At 38.5% G+C, this 16,589-nt stretch overlaps 1 protein-coding gene across 4 annotated transcripts in view; it reads right to left on the bottom strand.

The window, feature by feature from the left end:
• Positions 1-2,950: 2,950 nt before the first annotated feature.
• ST3GAL5 (ST3 beta-galactoside alpha-2,3-sialyltransferase 5) overlaps positions 2,951-16,589 on the bottom strand; it is a 73,787-nt gene continuing 60,148 nt past the window's right edge. For all 4 annotated transcript variants that reach the window (XM_069101073.1, XM_069101070.1, XM_069101071.1 and 1 more), the window contains one exon: positions 2,951-8,830. In XM_069101073.1, the coding sequence (XP_068957174.1) occupies positions 8,582-8,830 (249 nt within the window). In that variant the 3' untranslated portion in view covers positions 2,951-8,581. The remainder of the gene's footprint in view (positions 8,831-16,589) is intronic.

Genomic DNA, 16,589 nt, shown 5'->3' with positions numbered 1-16,589 from the left:
GGTCTGTAAGGTACCACATGTTGAGAAATGTGTGTTCTTTAATGTTCCCATCTAGAAAGTGACATGTCTTTCAAATTTGAGATCTCCAAAAGGTTGTCTAGTTTTATATTTTCCTTTATATTTGTCTTTTTTGTTAGACTTATCCAGCTTTGGGAGGAACATTCAAGTCTTTGGTTATTACCAAAATTCAAATTTTTGGTTACTATCTTGGTCCTTTGGCAATTCATTTAACTTTCCCTTTATCAATCTAGAATCTATGAATTTGGGTATGTTTAGTTTTAATATTGGTTTCCTTAAGCAGTATGTAGTTTTCCTGTTTACCTTTCTTGATACTCTAAAATACTCATTTTGATTCAGCAGTTCCCTTCAGTAATACAGAGTGTAGCCCATCTATGCCTGTTGATGCTGTTTAGCTCCCATTAAAAAAATTCATAACCCTTTTGGACTTATATAAGGAGGCCTTATATGCTTTGTCCTGACATGGTGAGGGTACCAGGGGAGTTCTCTGGTTCTCCAATTCTTTGATGGCATCTTCTATTCCTGTTCTTCTTTGAAGTTCTTGGTGGTTCTAAATTGCACCCTGTTCACACCCACCATATACCTTTCCATTGGCTTTCTCTTGATTAATTTTTATTTTTTTTTATTATTTCTTCTTGTCTGATAGCATGATTGCAATTCTTACTTTTCTGTAATCATAGTAGATTGTTCTATTTTATCATTTTCGTGTTGTATCTTTATTTTTACATGTTTCTTATTTATAGTTTTTTTTTTTTAAGCAATCAGGTTTAAGTAACTTGCTCAAGGTTACACGGCCACGTGTTTCTGGGTGGGTGCTAAGTGTCTGAGCCCGGGATTCAATCTCCAGGTCATTCTGACACTGGAGCCGGTGCTCTTACTCACTGTGCTACCTGGCTGCCCCCTTATTTATAGTTTTAAAAATCAATTTTTACTACTCATTGTAAGTCATTTAATCCATGCACATTTAAAGTTATACTTATCAGACTATTTTCTTTTATTAACTAAAAATTATTCCTTTCTTCTTCTTTTTTTTTTTTTAAGCAATCGGGGTTAAGTAACTTGCTCAAGGTTACACGGCCAGTTATTTCTGGGTGTGGTGCTGAGCATCTGAGCCCTGGATTCGATCTCCAGGTCGTCCCAACACTGGAGCCGGTGCTCTTACTCGCTGTGCTACCTGGCCGCCCCTCCTTTCTTCTTTTAAGATAGTATTTTGTCCCTGCAAAGAGTTTTGCTTACACTTTGATATATATTCCCACAAAGCCTCCCTTCCATGCCCTCATTTATTTGATCTATATAAAATCCTTTAAATTGCTTACTACATTGTTAATTCTTTTAAATAAAATTTATCTCCTGTAGTTTGGCACTTCTCATTCACTATTCAGTTGTGTGGCTCCAAATCTGCCACCTCAATCTAATATCTTAAGCAGTATTCTTTTACTGCATCTTCCCCCACCAAAAAACAAAATAAAACTTTCCTTTGCTTTATCCTCATTATTTCTCTTCCCTTCTAGTCTACTCTGAATTGTATTATCTAGCTTATAGGCTATATACCCTCACATATTCCTACTTAATTCTGTTCCTTTTGGGTGTAAATTTTAAGTACCAAATTTGAACTCCCTCTTCTATCCCATGACAGAGCTTCCCTGTATTCTGCCATTCCTCACCCTTAAAAATAACAATTTATAAAAGCAGTATTCTTGGAGGCACCCTTTGCCTCCTTGCTTGCTCCTTCTCCCAATGAGCCCCAGATTTTATTCAAGTGGACCTAGAAAACGGTAGGAAAATGTGCCACCTCCAAGGCACCCTTTCCCTTTTGCTTTTCTCCTTCCCATGAGCTATCTGACTGCTCATAGAGCTTGTGTGAGAAAATAATAGAACACTTTCTTTGGATGTGCTGAAGCATATTCGTTTCCCCAACCTCTATGCCCTAAAGTATCCAAGCACTGCCATCTGACTTATTTATGTACCTTAAAAGTTCCTGGGTCTTTCAGCTGAATGTTCTTTTAGTATTATCTCCCTCAATTATAGTGAACTCCTTGAGAAGAGGAACGCTATTGATTTTTCTGTCTGTAGCTGTAGTGCTTCATTCATTTTCCAAATGGAAGCAGCATTCTGTGGTGGGAATTACTCTGGGTCCTAAGTTATGAGGCCTGCTCCTGCCCTTCCCTCTCCTTATCATAAGCAGAGCCACTTGTAAGGGTATATTATTATCTTACCTCTGCTTCTATGTTCTATCCCTATACCACCCTCCCTCCACTTGGAAACTCATAGGTTTCTTTGCCTGATATAGGATACAGTAACAGGGGGGCCAATATTTTCTTGGAGAAGACAGTCTTCTCATGTGCAGGTGCCCCCTGAGAGAAATGCCTCCCAAGGCCCTCTCACTTCCATGCACTCCCTTCCCCATGTTACCCTTTCCTTTCTTCTGTGGGGCAACCTCCTCCTTCCCAATCTGAAACTCTCCCATTTACTGCATTTATGCTACTCCCCCACAGCCCTGACTCTCATACCCTTTCCATGCTTGCTGATTCAGTATCTGCTGCCTCTAGTGGAGTGGGAAGGGATGGTGTGAGGCTATGTCACTGACATCAGGTGGCCCGGGAAGGAATCCTCACAGCCAGACCCTGAATGACAAGGCTGCACGGTTGCTTTTGTTCACCATATCCAGCAGCAGATTGAGGGGTGAAGATGCTGAGGAAGACCTTTGGGAACTCGAATTATATATTAGTAATTTCATGTCTTTACCTGTTGTAGTAATTCTGCCTTTTAATCTGGGGAGTGGGGTTTACCTTTAGGTACACTATATTTGGTGCATGGTTTCATTCCATGAAGTTTGTGAGTCTGCAAGAAAACTACTCAGTCATCTTGCTGGTCAATCTAAAGAAAATTTCTAAAACCCAAACATTCCTTCAGACATATACAAAACAAAAAATTCCACTGGAAAATCCACCTTTATTTAAAAAATAAACTTTAGAAACAAAAGGAGAAAAGTAATTCTCAGTACAGAAAAGGTTGTGTTAATTGCTGGCGATTCCATCAGCTTTTAAAGGGTAAGGAAGATGGTGACAATAGACCATTGCATATAATCAAGAACTGTACAGTGTGATTGAAGTGGAGTAGAGTCAGGACAAAAGCTCCTTCGTGCATCTCATGTCTCTGTCATCTCTTGGTCTGCAAATCTGTGTGTCTGTTTCCTGTTCTCTTAACCTGAACATACTTTAGTACTAAAATAAGTCTGTTGTACTTATCAAAATTTTGTTTTTCATGTTCTTCATTTTAAAAGTTAACTGGAGTGATTTTTCACATTTCTTTAAAACATCATCAAAATCAGTCATGCTGTTCTGGCTGCTTCATGTGCTGTTTTCAATGATGGTTGGAACTAGTCCTTTCTAAGATCTTCCATTGGAGGATCTCAAAAAACATTAACAATAGTACCCTATTTTCTGAACATTTCTGTGAGGTAGATAGAATTATACAGGAGGCACACTAAAAAACCAAGTCGAGCCATCTGGCAGGATTATACATAGTTTAAAAAACCCAAGGGCACTTTCTTCTACCCCACCACTTTCAAAATTACTGCATTTGTCCTGACAAAGGAGAGGTACCTAGAGTAGACCATCCCTCATTTCGGGCCTTCAATAACTAAAGGATGCTGAAAATGAACAAACAAGAAATAATGAGACCACAGAAAGGCATGCTAGCTTAGTTTCCAAATACTGTACAATAAATTCCACTACAATTACCTTTGATGCAAAAAATCTAATTTCAGGTACAAAAAAATCTTCCAGTTAACAGTCTGAATGCCAATGCAACACATTTCCATTTAATTTTTCACTTTTGTAAAACTCTCAAGAGGTAGGGTAAATAACAATTCCACATATAATCTGTAAGTTTTCTTCTAGGATGCCTAGATCATTATTCAGTCATTACAAAACCTGCTCAGTTATTTTTTTTCCCTTTAAAAAGTTGTGATTTCCAAACAGAAGGTGGAAATAGTTTCATTATTTATTGCTTTCTCTGACCCACACTCCATCCTTACCTACGAGTGGCTGAGTTGTTAAATACAATTAGTCAGTAATGATATGTACCATTTTAATCAAGTTTTAATTATAGTTTTTCAGATGATAATCAAACTGAACAAATATTTGCTGAGTATCCATAATGTACAAAAGATATGTGCCCTCAAGGAAGTTCAGATCCATGTTGTTCATTTTTAGGTTCAATGGTAAGTTTTTAAAACCTTTATGATTAAACTAAAGTAAACTTCCTGCTAAGATTGACTATTCATTTACTGTGAGTAACTGTGCTATCCTTGGGTGACTCTCCCCAGTACCTTCTTTCATATCATATCATAATAACACTGGCTGGCAGTTAAGGTTGATCTTTCCTCCAGGGCTTACTCAGCATTTTAAATGGACATACCATCTTGTTTACAATTTTCCCTGGAACTAGTTTTCTCCTGAATGAGGAAATACTAGATAGATAGAAAGATGGATGGATGGATGGATAGACAGACAGACAGACAGACAATAGAGTAGAAACAGATTGCAGTTTTAAAAGTTAGTTCCCAATTGTTAGCAAACGACCAGATTTCATACTGTTACTGCTATAAGGCGACATGGCTGAATATACGATTTGTTTAACAGTCTACTTTCTAAAAAAAAAAAAAAACAGATTGGCTTCATTCTTATCCCAAAGTACAATGGATAGAAACCATTGTGTTTGGCAGGTCTCAGACCTCCTCTGATCACATAAAAGCAACACTTTACATTTTTTCTGGGTAGAAAATGATCTAAGAATGTCTTCCTAGATGCTATTTCCTTAACACAACATCTTTAAAAATGTAAACCTTAATCAGAGGGTTTTTAAATTAGAAAATCAAGAAATTCCCTTCTATCAATTCCTTTCTGGATGTTTGCCATATTATTACTAAGGTGAACAAATAAATAGTAACTATTACTCAAATTAGAAAGACATTTCTTTCACTGCAATTCTACTTCTATACCTTACAGTGACATGAAGATAAGCCTGGGTTTCTGTGCCAAGGAAACACAAATTCTATCAGGTTGTACCAAGTTGGGAAGGATATGAGCACAGACCTGGGATCTGCAGGCTTGGCTGTGTTTACTTCCACAAGATTGGACATTAGGCAATATAGCTTTTCAGCTACAGAAATTAATGAAGGGCCATCTCTGATGTGGAGAATGGTTGGGATCTCCATCCACAGGAGAAGACTCATTCACAAGGGGCAACTGCAGATCCCTGAAGCATTAAAGATATCAAGGCTAACATTTAAAAGGGCAGATAATGATTTACCAATGGCTTCATGTGTTTTCCTATGTTAATTCCCAGGTCCATAAAAGCTACACACATGTGCATTTATTCTGATGTAACTAATTGTCACTTGCCTCAGTTTTACATATCTCACATACCATTTTGTTTTTTGATTTTTTTTTTAGATTGCAAGGAACCAGCATCCTGCGTGACTTTTCTTGCTTTGTAAGTGCTAATGTACCTGGGATACATGGTCATGTCTCACCTGTGAAGCAAGATATAAGTGAGCTGGCCCCTGGTGGGACCTTGTAACTGTTGTGTGTACCCTGAGATCTGTCCACCTTTTTTCACGTGGCTTTGTAAAATTCTTCATATGACATTCAAGTTGTCACCCTCTAAATAGGAAGTGTGAGAGGTCTGGAGAACTCACTATGGAGGAAAACTGAAAAGGAATGAGGGGCTAGGCTTTGCCCTAAGCTGAAGAAAGTCTCCTTTCATCACGGGCATGGGAGCAGTTGAAATAACCAGGAGCAAACAAGAGGGACCTTTGTTTGAGAGTGACCTTGGTTTTTTAGCTGTGTGTGTGTGTGTGTGTGTCTCTGACTGTGTACATGTATGTGTGAGAGCACAGATTCACTATTGTAACTTTTGGACAGTGCTAAATAATTACACTAAAAAATCTGCTTCATACAAAAGGTGTTTTCTCTTGCAAAAATTGTCACAAGAACTATGAATTTTTCCTGCACTCCGTGCTATTTATCTTGGTATAGGAATCATTTCTGAAAACTGAAGAAATAAATTACACATAAGGTAATTTTGTAAGACTGAAAACAAGGAATGATCCTGAAAATAATTGACTGGTTTTTAGGCTTGCTGTTCATACCTTTGCTTTAAAAGTATCTGAAGCAATTAGCAACCAATAAAGAAAGTCCAACAATTCTTTGTGTAATATGCCAAAGAGTTGCTAGTATGTTATAGAAATAAACAGGTATCCTTTGTCAACTGTTTTTAAAAACATATTATTAGATTCAAAATTCTGTCATTGCATTCTTTTTTATGAATGCACATATATACACACAAACCCAGGTGACCCATTCTGACCAGCTTCATGTGTCATATCAAAAAACCTGTTTGACTAAGAAAATTAAAATGTTTTTTTTTTAATTGAGTTTGGGTCAAGTTGTTTAAATCAATATGATTTGTGTATATGAACATAATATCTATTATATTAGTTTATAAAACAACATAAATAAATGATAAAAAAACCAAATCATGTAACAGACAAATAGATTTCTAGAAAACTAAAAGTGCTTTGTTAAGAGCTTGGCTTAGTTCTGTTTCTATGAGACTATATTTAGATCTATTTAATCCCCTTTCCCCAAAGCATTTTTCCAAGCCCTGTTCAGGGTTCTGAATATAGTCTTTTAAAAAATAGCTATTAATTAGTCTGTATTTTCTACTGCCATCAAAATGCAGCCTGATATACAGAAAAGGAAATTTTTCCAAAGTTGTTTCACAACTAATTTATTTTATGTATGCAAGGATTTTTGTCTTGTTTTGCTTTGCTTTGGGGTGTGTATGTGTGTGTGATCAACAACACAAAATTCTCATTGTCATATTGGAGCCTCATAGCACTCTTAAGAATCCACAATGACTCTCAAGTAAAAGAAAATAAAGGGAAGAATTTCTGATTAAAAAACTAAGCTTCGATAAATAAGGAGCAGCAGAAACTACAAGAAAAGACACTCAAAGATTCCAGTGAAAACTGCCATGAGGCTGTTAAAACCCAAACCCTGTGACTTGGGCACCAATAGGCTGGTAAACATCTACAAAACTGGTCTTGTAGAAATGACCCCCAGCAACTCAGGAGATGTGACAACAGGAAGCAGGAGAGACAAAATGGAAGGTGATCTTTGAGCACAGGGAGAGATCAGCAGCTGGGGGGGCACACAAGGAGCAGCCATGGGGCAGCAGAGAAAAGATTCAGCAAGGGAGAAATGAGGGCATCTCGGGAGCTCGGGGTGGCTGGCTGCACTTCAGGATGATGGAGCCCAGGAAAACCTAGACAGAGAACATGTGCATGGGGGACAGCACGGATGAAGAACACCTCCCCCAGGCACTCATGGTCTGCCACCAGCCGGGCCCATCGGTAGCAGAGCGGGGAAGTCACTCCCTGCCTGTGAGTGCGGGTGTGAGGGGAGAAGCAATGAGGTGAGTTCATACGGACTCTATCTGCTTCTATCCCTATACCTCGAGCAAAGCACAACATCTGAAGGTCAGGAAATACCTAGCATATTTTAGAAAGATTTCCATCAACTAGAAAAAGCTGCAGTGGAAACTCTATCTAAAAACTCTATTTATCTAAAAAAATCATCCTATTTGGAATGGATTATTCTCTAGAAATTCTGGGTAACAGAAGTTTCACTGTACTTAACAAAAGCAACAATAGCCAAATAAAGGTCTCATTTATGAGCAAAAAGCATCTTGAATTAAGAGAGTGATGGAGAATTATGAGAAGTGAAAGGAAAAGCAACAAACTTGTAGCAACCTGATTCAAGTCTCTTGTACCCCCATGTTGGGTTGCCAAACCTCACTATGTCTGTAAAGACTGAGGGATTTGTCCTAGTCAGTTACTCAGGTGAAGATGGGGAGACTGTCCCAGCCATCCTGGGCCCCCAGTGCAGTATCCCTTATCCTTGTCCAGACAAGGTATTATAAGAAGTGGTATGGCCATTTTCAGTCAGGATGGCTCTCTTTGCTCCACTACAAGCTGGTGCCCCAGCAAAGCTGCACCCCCAGCTCTGCTGGCCTTTAACCCTTCTCTGCATAGCCTTGGCAGAATTCCATGAATTCATACAACCAAGTAAAATAACACATTAGAAAATAAACATGTAAAAACCACCAGAGAATGACTGACACCTCCCTCCCTCCACCTAATTACATGGTATGTATGCTACGTGCAGTATGGAAACAGATTTCTAAATGTAAATTATTTCCCAAAATAGAATAAAACAGTATCACATAAATTCTCTTTAAAAACTTTTCAACTAAGTTTAGTTTTCAAAATCAACTCACACAAATATTGTGCAAAAACAAACACTGACCTCAAATAAATAACACAAGAAAATAAACTGATTTTTTTAAAGAGTAAGAAAACCCCCCAGCAATTTTTAAAAATGTTAACACAATGAAAAAATATGAATAACGTGGTCGGCAACCTGTTTGCAGAGCCCCGCTTTAAGCTGCCCTCTCAGGTTAAATCGTGAGTTTCCTTTTTTTTTCATCTTCTTTAAAACTCACAATGTATTCCTCCACTCAGGTCTGTCACAGTTCCTTCTTTCACAAGCTTTTGCAGAAATCTGGTTTCTGTTGTCAGGTTATGCATTGTTTGTTCATTCATTGCTGCCATGCAGAGGTTGTCAAAGTAGTGTAAAGGGGTTTTGGGCTGGTTGAGATCATATCCAAAACCTGCCAAACTGACTTCATCACATAGATGGGTGGCCAGGACAACAGCAATGATGCCCATGGTGGGAACATTCTGAAAAGGGAAAAAAAAGAAAGCCTGAACCTTAGATGACTAACTCTTATGAAATGTACCCAAATTACATTTGTCTCGAATTACAGAATGTCCCCCTGTAATCTTCTCTTCTTCACATAGAGCACATCTCCATTTCTAAACACGCCTCATTTGTTATGGTTTCTAGAGCCTTCAAAATCCCCCACACTCCAATCTCTCTTAAAATGTGGCACTCCAAAGGAGCTCAATATTCTGGAGGTGGTCTGCTCAGAGTAGTGTATGATGAGATCCTCACCTTCCCTGACCAGGTCTTCATGCTTTCATTAATGTTGCCTAGGATTCTATTAGATGTTTTAGCTGCCAGTGTACACTGCTGACCACTGCTGAACATGTGGTCAACAAAACCTCCCAAATTTTCACATGAATTTTTGTCAAGTCATTGCTCCCTATCCTACACTTACGCAATTGATTTTCTGAACCAAAACAGAAGACTTTACATTTAGAATCACAGTATCTATCAGACATTTAGAATTGTCAGGAACCTTGGAAAACACATAATCCAACCCCTTCATTTTACATACGATGCCCCTGAGATAGAGAGAGATTAAGTGATTTGCTCAGGATCACATAAGTAGGATATACCAGGGGAAGGATTTGAACTTGGGTATTCCTGATTCCAAGTACATCACCCTATTCTCTGTACTGCTGAACTGAAATCTATATCCATTAAATTTCATCTTCTTGTTTTATGGATATTATTCCAGCCCACTAAGGTCTTTAAAAAATTGTTTTTATCATAATTAACCCCCTAAACTCCACTTCATCTGCAAATCTAACAGACATATTGTCAGGTGTTTGGCAAAAACGGATGATGGGAAAGATGAACAAGACAAGGCTTAGGAGTGAGTCCTAGATCGTGTTAAGAGAGATCACCCTTCCAGGGGCTCATGGTTCAATTAACTAATATTCTTGGTACAGCTGTTCAACCAGCTTCAAATGTACTACCTGTACTACTATCATTCAACCTACATTTCACTAATTTGTGTCCACAAGAATATAATGATGCTTTATCAAATATCTTACGAAAAAACTAAGACTCATTTGTCACTTTGTTGATTAAGAATCCAATTAACCTGTCAGAAATGAAAATGAGGTTGATCTGTCATCAGCGAACCCCACAAACTCCTTTAAAATCCTTTTACAATACTTCCAAGAATCAATATCATGTGACATTTCCAGAAATCACCTTTTTCTTCTGAACAACAGAAAAAGAAACGCTCCAGATTCCCAGTTGTCGTTTTGAGTCATTTTTCAGTCACGTCCATCTCTTCGTGACTGTATTTGAGGTTCTCTTGGCAAAGATACTGGGGCAGTTTGCCATTTCTTTCTCCAGCTCAGATTAGACAAACAGGACTAAGTGACTTGCCCAAGGTCACACAGCTAGTAAGTGTCTGAGGCCATATTTGAACTCAGGAAGATGAGTCTTCCTGATTCCACACCCAGTACTCTATCCACTATGCCACCCACCTATTCCTAGAGTCCCAGCACACAAGGTCAACCTGCCATGAATTAAATTGTTTCCTGTTCCCTGAGAGGCCAGCCCTGTTTCTACTTTCCAGGTGAATCTACAGATGTCTTGAGGAGAGACAGCTGGAGAGGATCACAACACACTGAAGAGAGATTCAGACCTAACAGGAACTCTATCTCACAAAGAGAAATAATTCTGATGAAGAAAGTTTTCCAAAGATGCTGCTGCAGGTGCAGAGTGAACTCACCGGACAAGTTAGATGTTTAAGGATGACATTAGAAGATGAAAGCAAGTTTATTCTATTCTATTCTCTTTTTTAAGTTGTGAGAAAAGGGAATCAATGAAGAATAGGTTCTGTGGCTTGGGAGGTGAGAGAGGGGATGGAGATGATGATACTGATAACAGAAACAAATTGCAGTGGCTGAATTCTTCATTTTACTTCAGTTTTCTCTACCAATAAATGACAATCTGTATAATGGGAAAGGAGGGAACAAAAATGCTCGTGGTGAGTACAGGTGCCAAGAAGGACACTGTTGCACCTGATTAGTCAAGGCCCAAAAGAAGAAACAGCTGCTTAATTAGGCACTATCCGGGAATCCGAAGGATCACGGAAAACAGCAGGGTCAATTTCCTGAGTAAGGTTCACTACTTTCTCTTCCAAATCACTTATTCTCCTGCCAATTATTTCCTCTAGGGGCTTTTATGTCATTTGTTATCTCTTGTTTCATTTCTTCTGATATTCATATAGTATTTGTGGCGAATCTATTTCTTTCTTTGAGTTTATGCTTGCAATTATTACTGTTACTTGATCCTTTGTTTTTGGGATCCCTACATTTGCAATAACTTTTGATACAAATTGAAACATCCTCGATTTCCTCATTTCTTCAGCTTTAGTTCCTGAACTGGGGCTTTGTGCCAGGCTCCTCTTCCCCCTGCTGTACTTTTGGGTGGAGTGGTCTGTCCTGCTTATTCTCAACCTGGGCTTACTTCCCACAGTTAGGCCTCCCTGAATCTTTGAAATTCAGAATGCTAGACCTTCAAGTCCCTTACTAGCATCTCAGATGTTAGGAATCTCAGAGCATCCTTGGTGTGAAGGCTCCGGTCACTATGGTCACTGCTTACTGCCTCAATTCTCTAGCACTTTCAAGGTCTCCACCTTGGGCCTTTCTTGGGGCCCTTCACTCTTATTTCCTCCAGATGTGGGGCAATGCAGGCTCTATGTGTTTCCTGGCCTGTGATTCAACACATCAGAACCTGTTCTGTGTTGGCATTGGCTGTGTTGACAGATCTCTTTTCTTTTTACCCTCTGGCTTCTGGTTGACTTTTGTCCAGTTATGAGGTGGAAAAAATTAATTACTGTCATCTTGAAGGAGGCATAATAGCTTTCTTTAGTCATCTGAAGGGTTGACACATGGAAGGATTAGACTTGTTTTGTCTGGTCTCACAGGAAAGAATTAGGAGTAATGGACAAAAATTGCAAATAAGTAAATTGAGGTCTGGTGTCAGGGAAAGCTTCCTGACAATAAGAGTTGTCCCAAAGTGGAGTGGACTTATTGAGGACATCATGGGGTTCTTTTAGTGAAGGTCTCCAAGAAAAGGCTGGATGATTACTAGATAAGGATATTGTAGTGAGCAATCTTTGGGGGGAAGGGAATGGATTCTGATATTCTGTGTCATAACCAGAAGAACAGAAAGAACATTAGAAAGAGGAGGGCTTTGAAGAGAACTACTGGTAGCTTTCAAAAGAATTTTTTTAAAATAAGGAACAGGAGCTACAATCAGGGTAACACAAGATTTAATGAACATTCAATGAGATAGAGGCATTTCATACATTATCGAGTAAAGACCAGAGCTAAATAGAAAATTTAACTTTCAAATGCCAGACTCAAAAGAAGCATGAAAAGATAAACAGGAAAGAGAAAGCATAAGGAACTTGTTAAAATTAAACTGTCTACATTCCTTCATGGAAAGATGATATTTGTAACTTATAAGACTTTTCTCATTATTGGGGTAGCTAGAAGGAACATATATATATATATATATATATATATATATATATATATATATATATATATAGACAGAGGGCATAGGTGTGAGTTGAATGCGAAGGAATGATACCTAAAAAATAAAATTAAGAGGTGAGAGAGGAATATACTGAGAAAGAGGAATGGAGAAGTTGAAGGGGGTAAATTATCTCACATAAAAGAGGGAAGAAAAAACATTTACAGTGAGGGGAAGAGGGGGGAGGTGAGAGGGAGTGAATGAACCTTATTCTCATCAGAATTGGCTCAAAGAGGAAATAATATACACACACAGTTGGGTATATAAATCTATCACACCCTATAGGAAAGTAGGGGGGAAGGAGATAAGAGAAGGATGGGTGATAGAAGGGGGGCAGATTGGTGGAGGGGATAGTCAGAAGCAAAACACTTTTGAGGAGAGACAGGGTGAAAGAGAATAGAATAAATGGGCAGTATAGGATGGAGGGAAATATAGTCTTTCACAGCATGACTATCATGGAAGTATTTTGCACGACTACACATGTATAACCTATATCAAACTGCTTACCTTCTCAGTGAAGGGGGGTGGGGAGGGAGGAAGGGGAGAGAATTGGGAATTCAAGGTTTTAAAAATGAATGTTAAAATTGTTTTTATGTGTAATTGGGGAAAAATAAAATACTAAATAAAAATTTTTTTTAAAGAGTTAAGGGGAAAAAAAGGAACAGATACTCTTATGGGTGAGAGGAAGCTTTTAAAATAACACATCACAGCACTCAAAAATAGTTTTATCCCCTTTGTAACTTTTCCTTATAACTTATAAGTAACTTAGTAATTTATCCTAAAATGTTACTCCGGGAATGGGGAGAGTATTTTGTGCTGAAATCTTGGACGAGGACTCAATGAAATTGACTTTTAAATGAACAAGCAATCTGTTAGGTATTTGTTTAGGATACTTGTTTAAACTCTGTACTACAAACAAATGAAGACAATTAAATTAGAAATAAGAACAATTGTAAAATACAGCTAGAATCTGAAATCTCAAAAGCACAGGGTTAGATGAGATCTTCAGAGGTCTTCAACATATCTTATAGTGAAACCACTTTATTCAACTTAATTTTTTTCAACTAACATTTATCATGTACTTATTGTGTATTTTGCATAATAGTGCTAGGTGCTGGGGACACAATAATAAAAAAAGAAACTCACTGCCCTCTAGAAGCTTACATTCTACCAGGGAGGGAGACAGTACAGATGGAAAGACAGACAGACAGATAATTACAGTTATTTGCTGCTGTTGTACGTCCTTCATTCTCCAAGAGGACCATGACATCAGGGAGGTCTGACATCAAGGCACACAAGTGAATTGGATTTATATAAGGGAGGCCTATTCAAAGTCACCAGCCTCACCTTCTCCTCCAGAGCCATCTGACTTTTAAGGAAAACTGTGAACATTAACAACTGTGGGGCTCAAGAATGTTCTCCTGCTACGACTCCAATGAGACTGAGGTGAAGAAGGAGGAGGTTCTCAGATCGGGGACAGACTATGCAAAGGCACAGATAGGAGATGGCAAGTCCAGTGCACACGACAATTAGTCAGCTAGGAAATACCTGAAGGGGAATGACTTGCTGCTACAGTAGGTCTGGAGAGGTCCATGGGAGCTAGACTGTTTAAGGAGGAGGACAGGATGAGGAGTTTACAGTTTATTCTAAAGGCAATTGAGATCTGCTTAAGGTTTTGAGTGGAGGAGGTTGATATGGTCAGACCGATGCCTGGGACAGATTATTTTGACAATACTATGGAAGAATAATTGGAGAGGGAAGCAAGAAGACTGACCGAGAGGGCTGTCAATAGTCTAAGTGAGAACACAGGTAGGCATTTTTGTTCTGATTTCATTAATGAATATTAGCATCCTGATTCTTAATTAGGATCATTCAAACAATTTTAAAATAATTAACGTAGGGATATGTTGCTCTGTTGCCAGATGTTTCCTAGGCATAAAATTTATTGGTCTACTTTAAGATAAAAAGCAAGGACCAAACCCTATCAGAAAAAGCCTATCCTGTATAAGACCTCCATTATATCTTTCATGAGGTAATGAGGGGCATAACTGAGGTAGGGTAATAATATTGACTCACTTTGTAATCAAGCTTTTTGCTCACTGAAATGGCAAATGAAAAAATTTTAATTTGAATATTTGTTCTTCTGGTATGAACATACTTTGGAATAAAAACTATTTCATAATACATAAAAAAATAGTCTGAGTGAAAGGTGGTGTCTGAGAATGGAAAGAAGAGTGATAACACAAGAGATGTGGAGACCAGATATTGGGGTGGGGGTGAGAGAAGGGAAGGTCCGGAAGAAGACTAGGATTGCAAGCCTGGTTGATTGGAAGGCTGAAAGAAAGAAGGGAGTTTGGAGAATGAAAAAGAGTGGTTTGGGAAGGAATATGGGATCCATTTGGGATATGTTGAGAGTGAGATACAATCTGACATCCAGGTGGAAATAAGTCCAGCAGGTAGCTGGCATTACAGGACCGGGGTCCAGGGGAGCAACAAGAGCTAGATATGTATGTCTGGGAGTCTCTGACATAAACATCATCAGTGAAGCCATGGGAACTGATCAGCTCACCAAGAGAGACTATCTTTAGAAAAGGTACAAGAAAGAGATTTGGGGAACCTAAACTAACGAGGCTGGAAAGAGGGAGCAAACAAAAGAGATGAGGTAGAGTGGTCAGACAGACAGGAGGAAAATCAAGATGGAACTGTATCACAGAAACCAAGGGAGGAAAGAATATCCAAGAAGAAGAGACTGGAAATTGCCATAATGGCAAAGAAGTCAAGTAGAATAAAGACTGAGAAAAGGCCATTAGATTTAAGAACTAAGAGACATTTGGTCAATTGAAGAATTTTCATTCCAGAGGCAACCAGTTTGAAGGGTGCAAGAAGTGAGAGGTTTGAAATTGGAAGCAATGAGTATAGACGACATCTTCTAGGAGTGTGGCTGTTAAAAAAGAGTAGCACGAGGGGATGGAAGGGCCAGGTGTGCTTTTTCTCTCTCTTGGGGTATGGAAGACCTGGGCAGGCTTCTAAGTAGCAAGGAAGGAGATAATCAATGAGGTGAGACTGAAGATGAAGAAAAGAGGCAATGATTGAGAGGGCAAGAAAACAGAGACATGAGGCAGGGTACATACATCAAGAGTACAAATACAGGACTTGGCCTTGGCAAGAGAAAGGGCCCTTTGGCTGAAAAACCTTAGGATCTATTTAAATGTTTTTTCGATAGTTATGCTCCTGAACAAGTTGACAATTTTATAGCCCTAAGCTCTGTGTATGAAATTTTAATTTAAAAAATCATTAAAAAAAAAAACCCTACTTAGTAGGGAAAGTATGCCAACCACCTTTATAGGAAGTCTGGCTATTCAGACCAGAGGGTCATAGCTCTAGTGCTACTGCTCTTTTAAAATGCAGCCAGAGTATCTAAGAGGAAATAAACAGATTAAAGTGACATCGAACACCATGCATCCTACAGAAGAAAGTCAGATTTCATTTCCTTTACAAACCTGGCTACAACCTATCTGTCTAGTCTAATATTCTCCTAAAAGGACTTGATATTCCAGACAAACTCGGTTATAATAGTAGGTATATTTTAAAATTTTTACATAAATGCTCCATTTGGTTCCCCAAATACACTACATGTTTTCCTTTGCATGTGCTGGTCTCTATACTTATGTCTCCATCAGCTGGATTCAAATGATTCCTGTTCCTTCCCTGATTCCTCCCCATTCCCAATCAGCCATATGTGATCTCTCTCTCTTTCTCTCTCTCCGTCTCTGTCTCTCCCCCTCCCTTCCTTTCTCTTTTTCTCTCTCCTCTAAGTTCCCATGGGACTTTGTGTCCCTTATCATTCCCTGCAGTGTGATAATTATTCAAATGTTTATATATATTTATCTAACAAGACTAAAACAAATGAACAACAAAAACGAAGTTGCATTTCCTATTAGATTCTATGTTCCTCAAGGGCAGGGCCTGTTCCATGTTCATCTCTGTGTACTTCACACAGGCATAGAAGCTTCATTAAATACCCCTCTGCTTTCACATGTGATACACACTGAATTGTATCAGACAAAAATTGTATTTTCTTTTTCAAACCAATAGACACCTTTTAACTTTCTGCACAATCATATACAAAACTGGGTCTTGTAGCAATAATATCCTAAAGAATACAATAGTGACATAGAAGAGTTATAATGT

The sequence above is a fragment of the Petaurus breviceps genome, unplaced genomic scaffold, assembly GCF_028583685.1.
Source record: "Petaurus breviceps papuanus isolate PSGF00001 unplaced genomic scaffold, PetGlider_PUasm1.0 446, whole genome shotgun sequence".
NCBI lineage: Eukaryota > Metazoa > Chordata > Mammalia > Diprotodontia > Petauridae > Petaurus > Petaurus breviceps.
The sequence above is the reverse complement of the archived record's forward strand: the minus strand, read 5'-3'. Positions and strand labels throughout refer to the sequence as shown.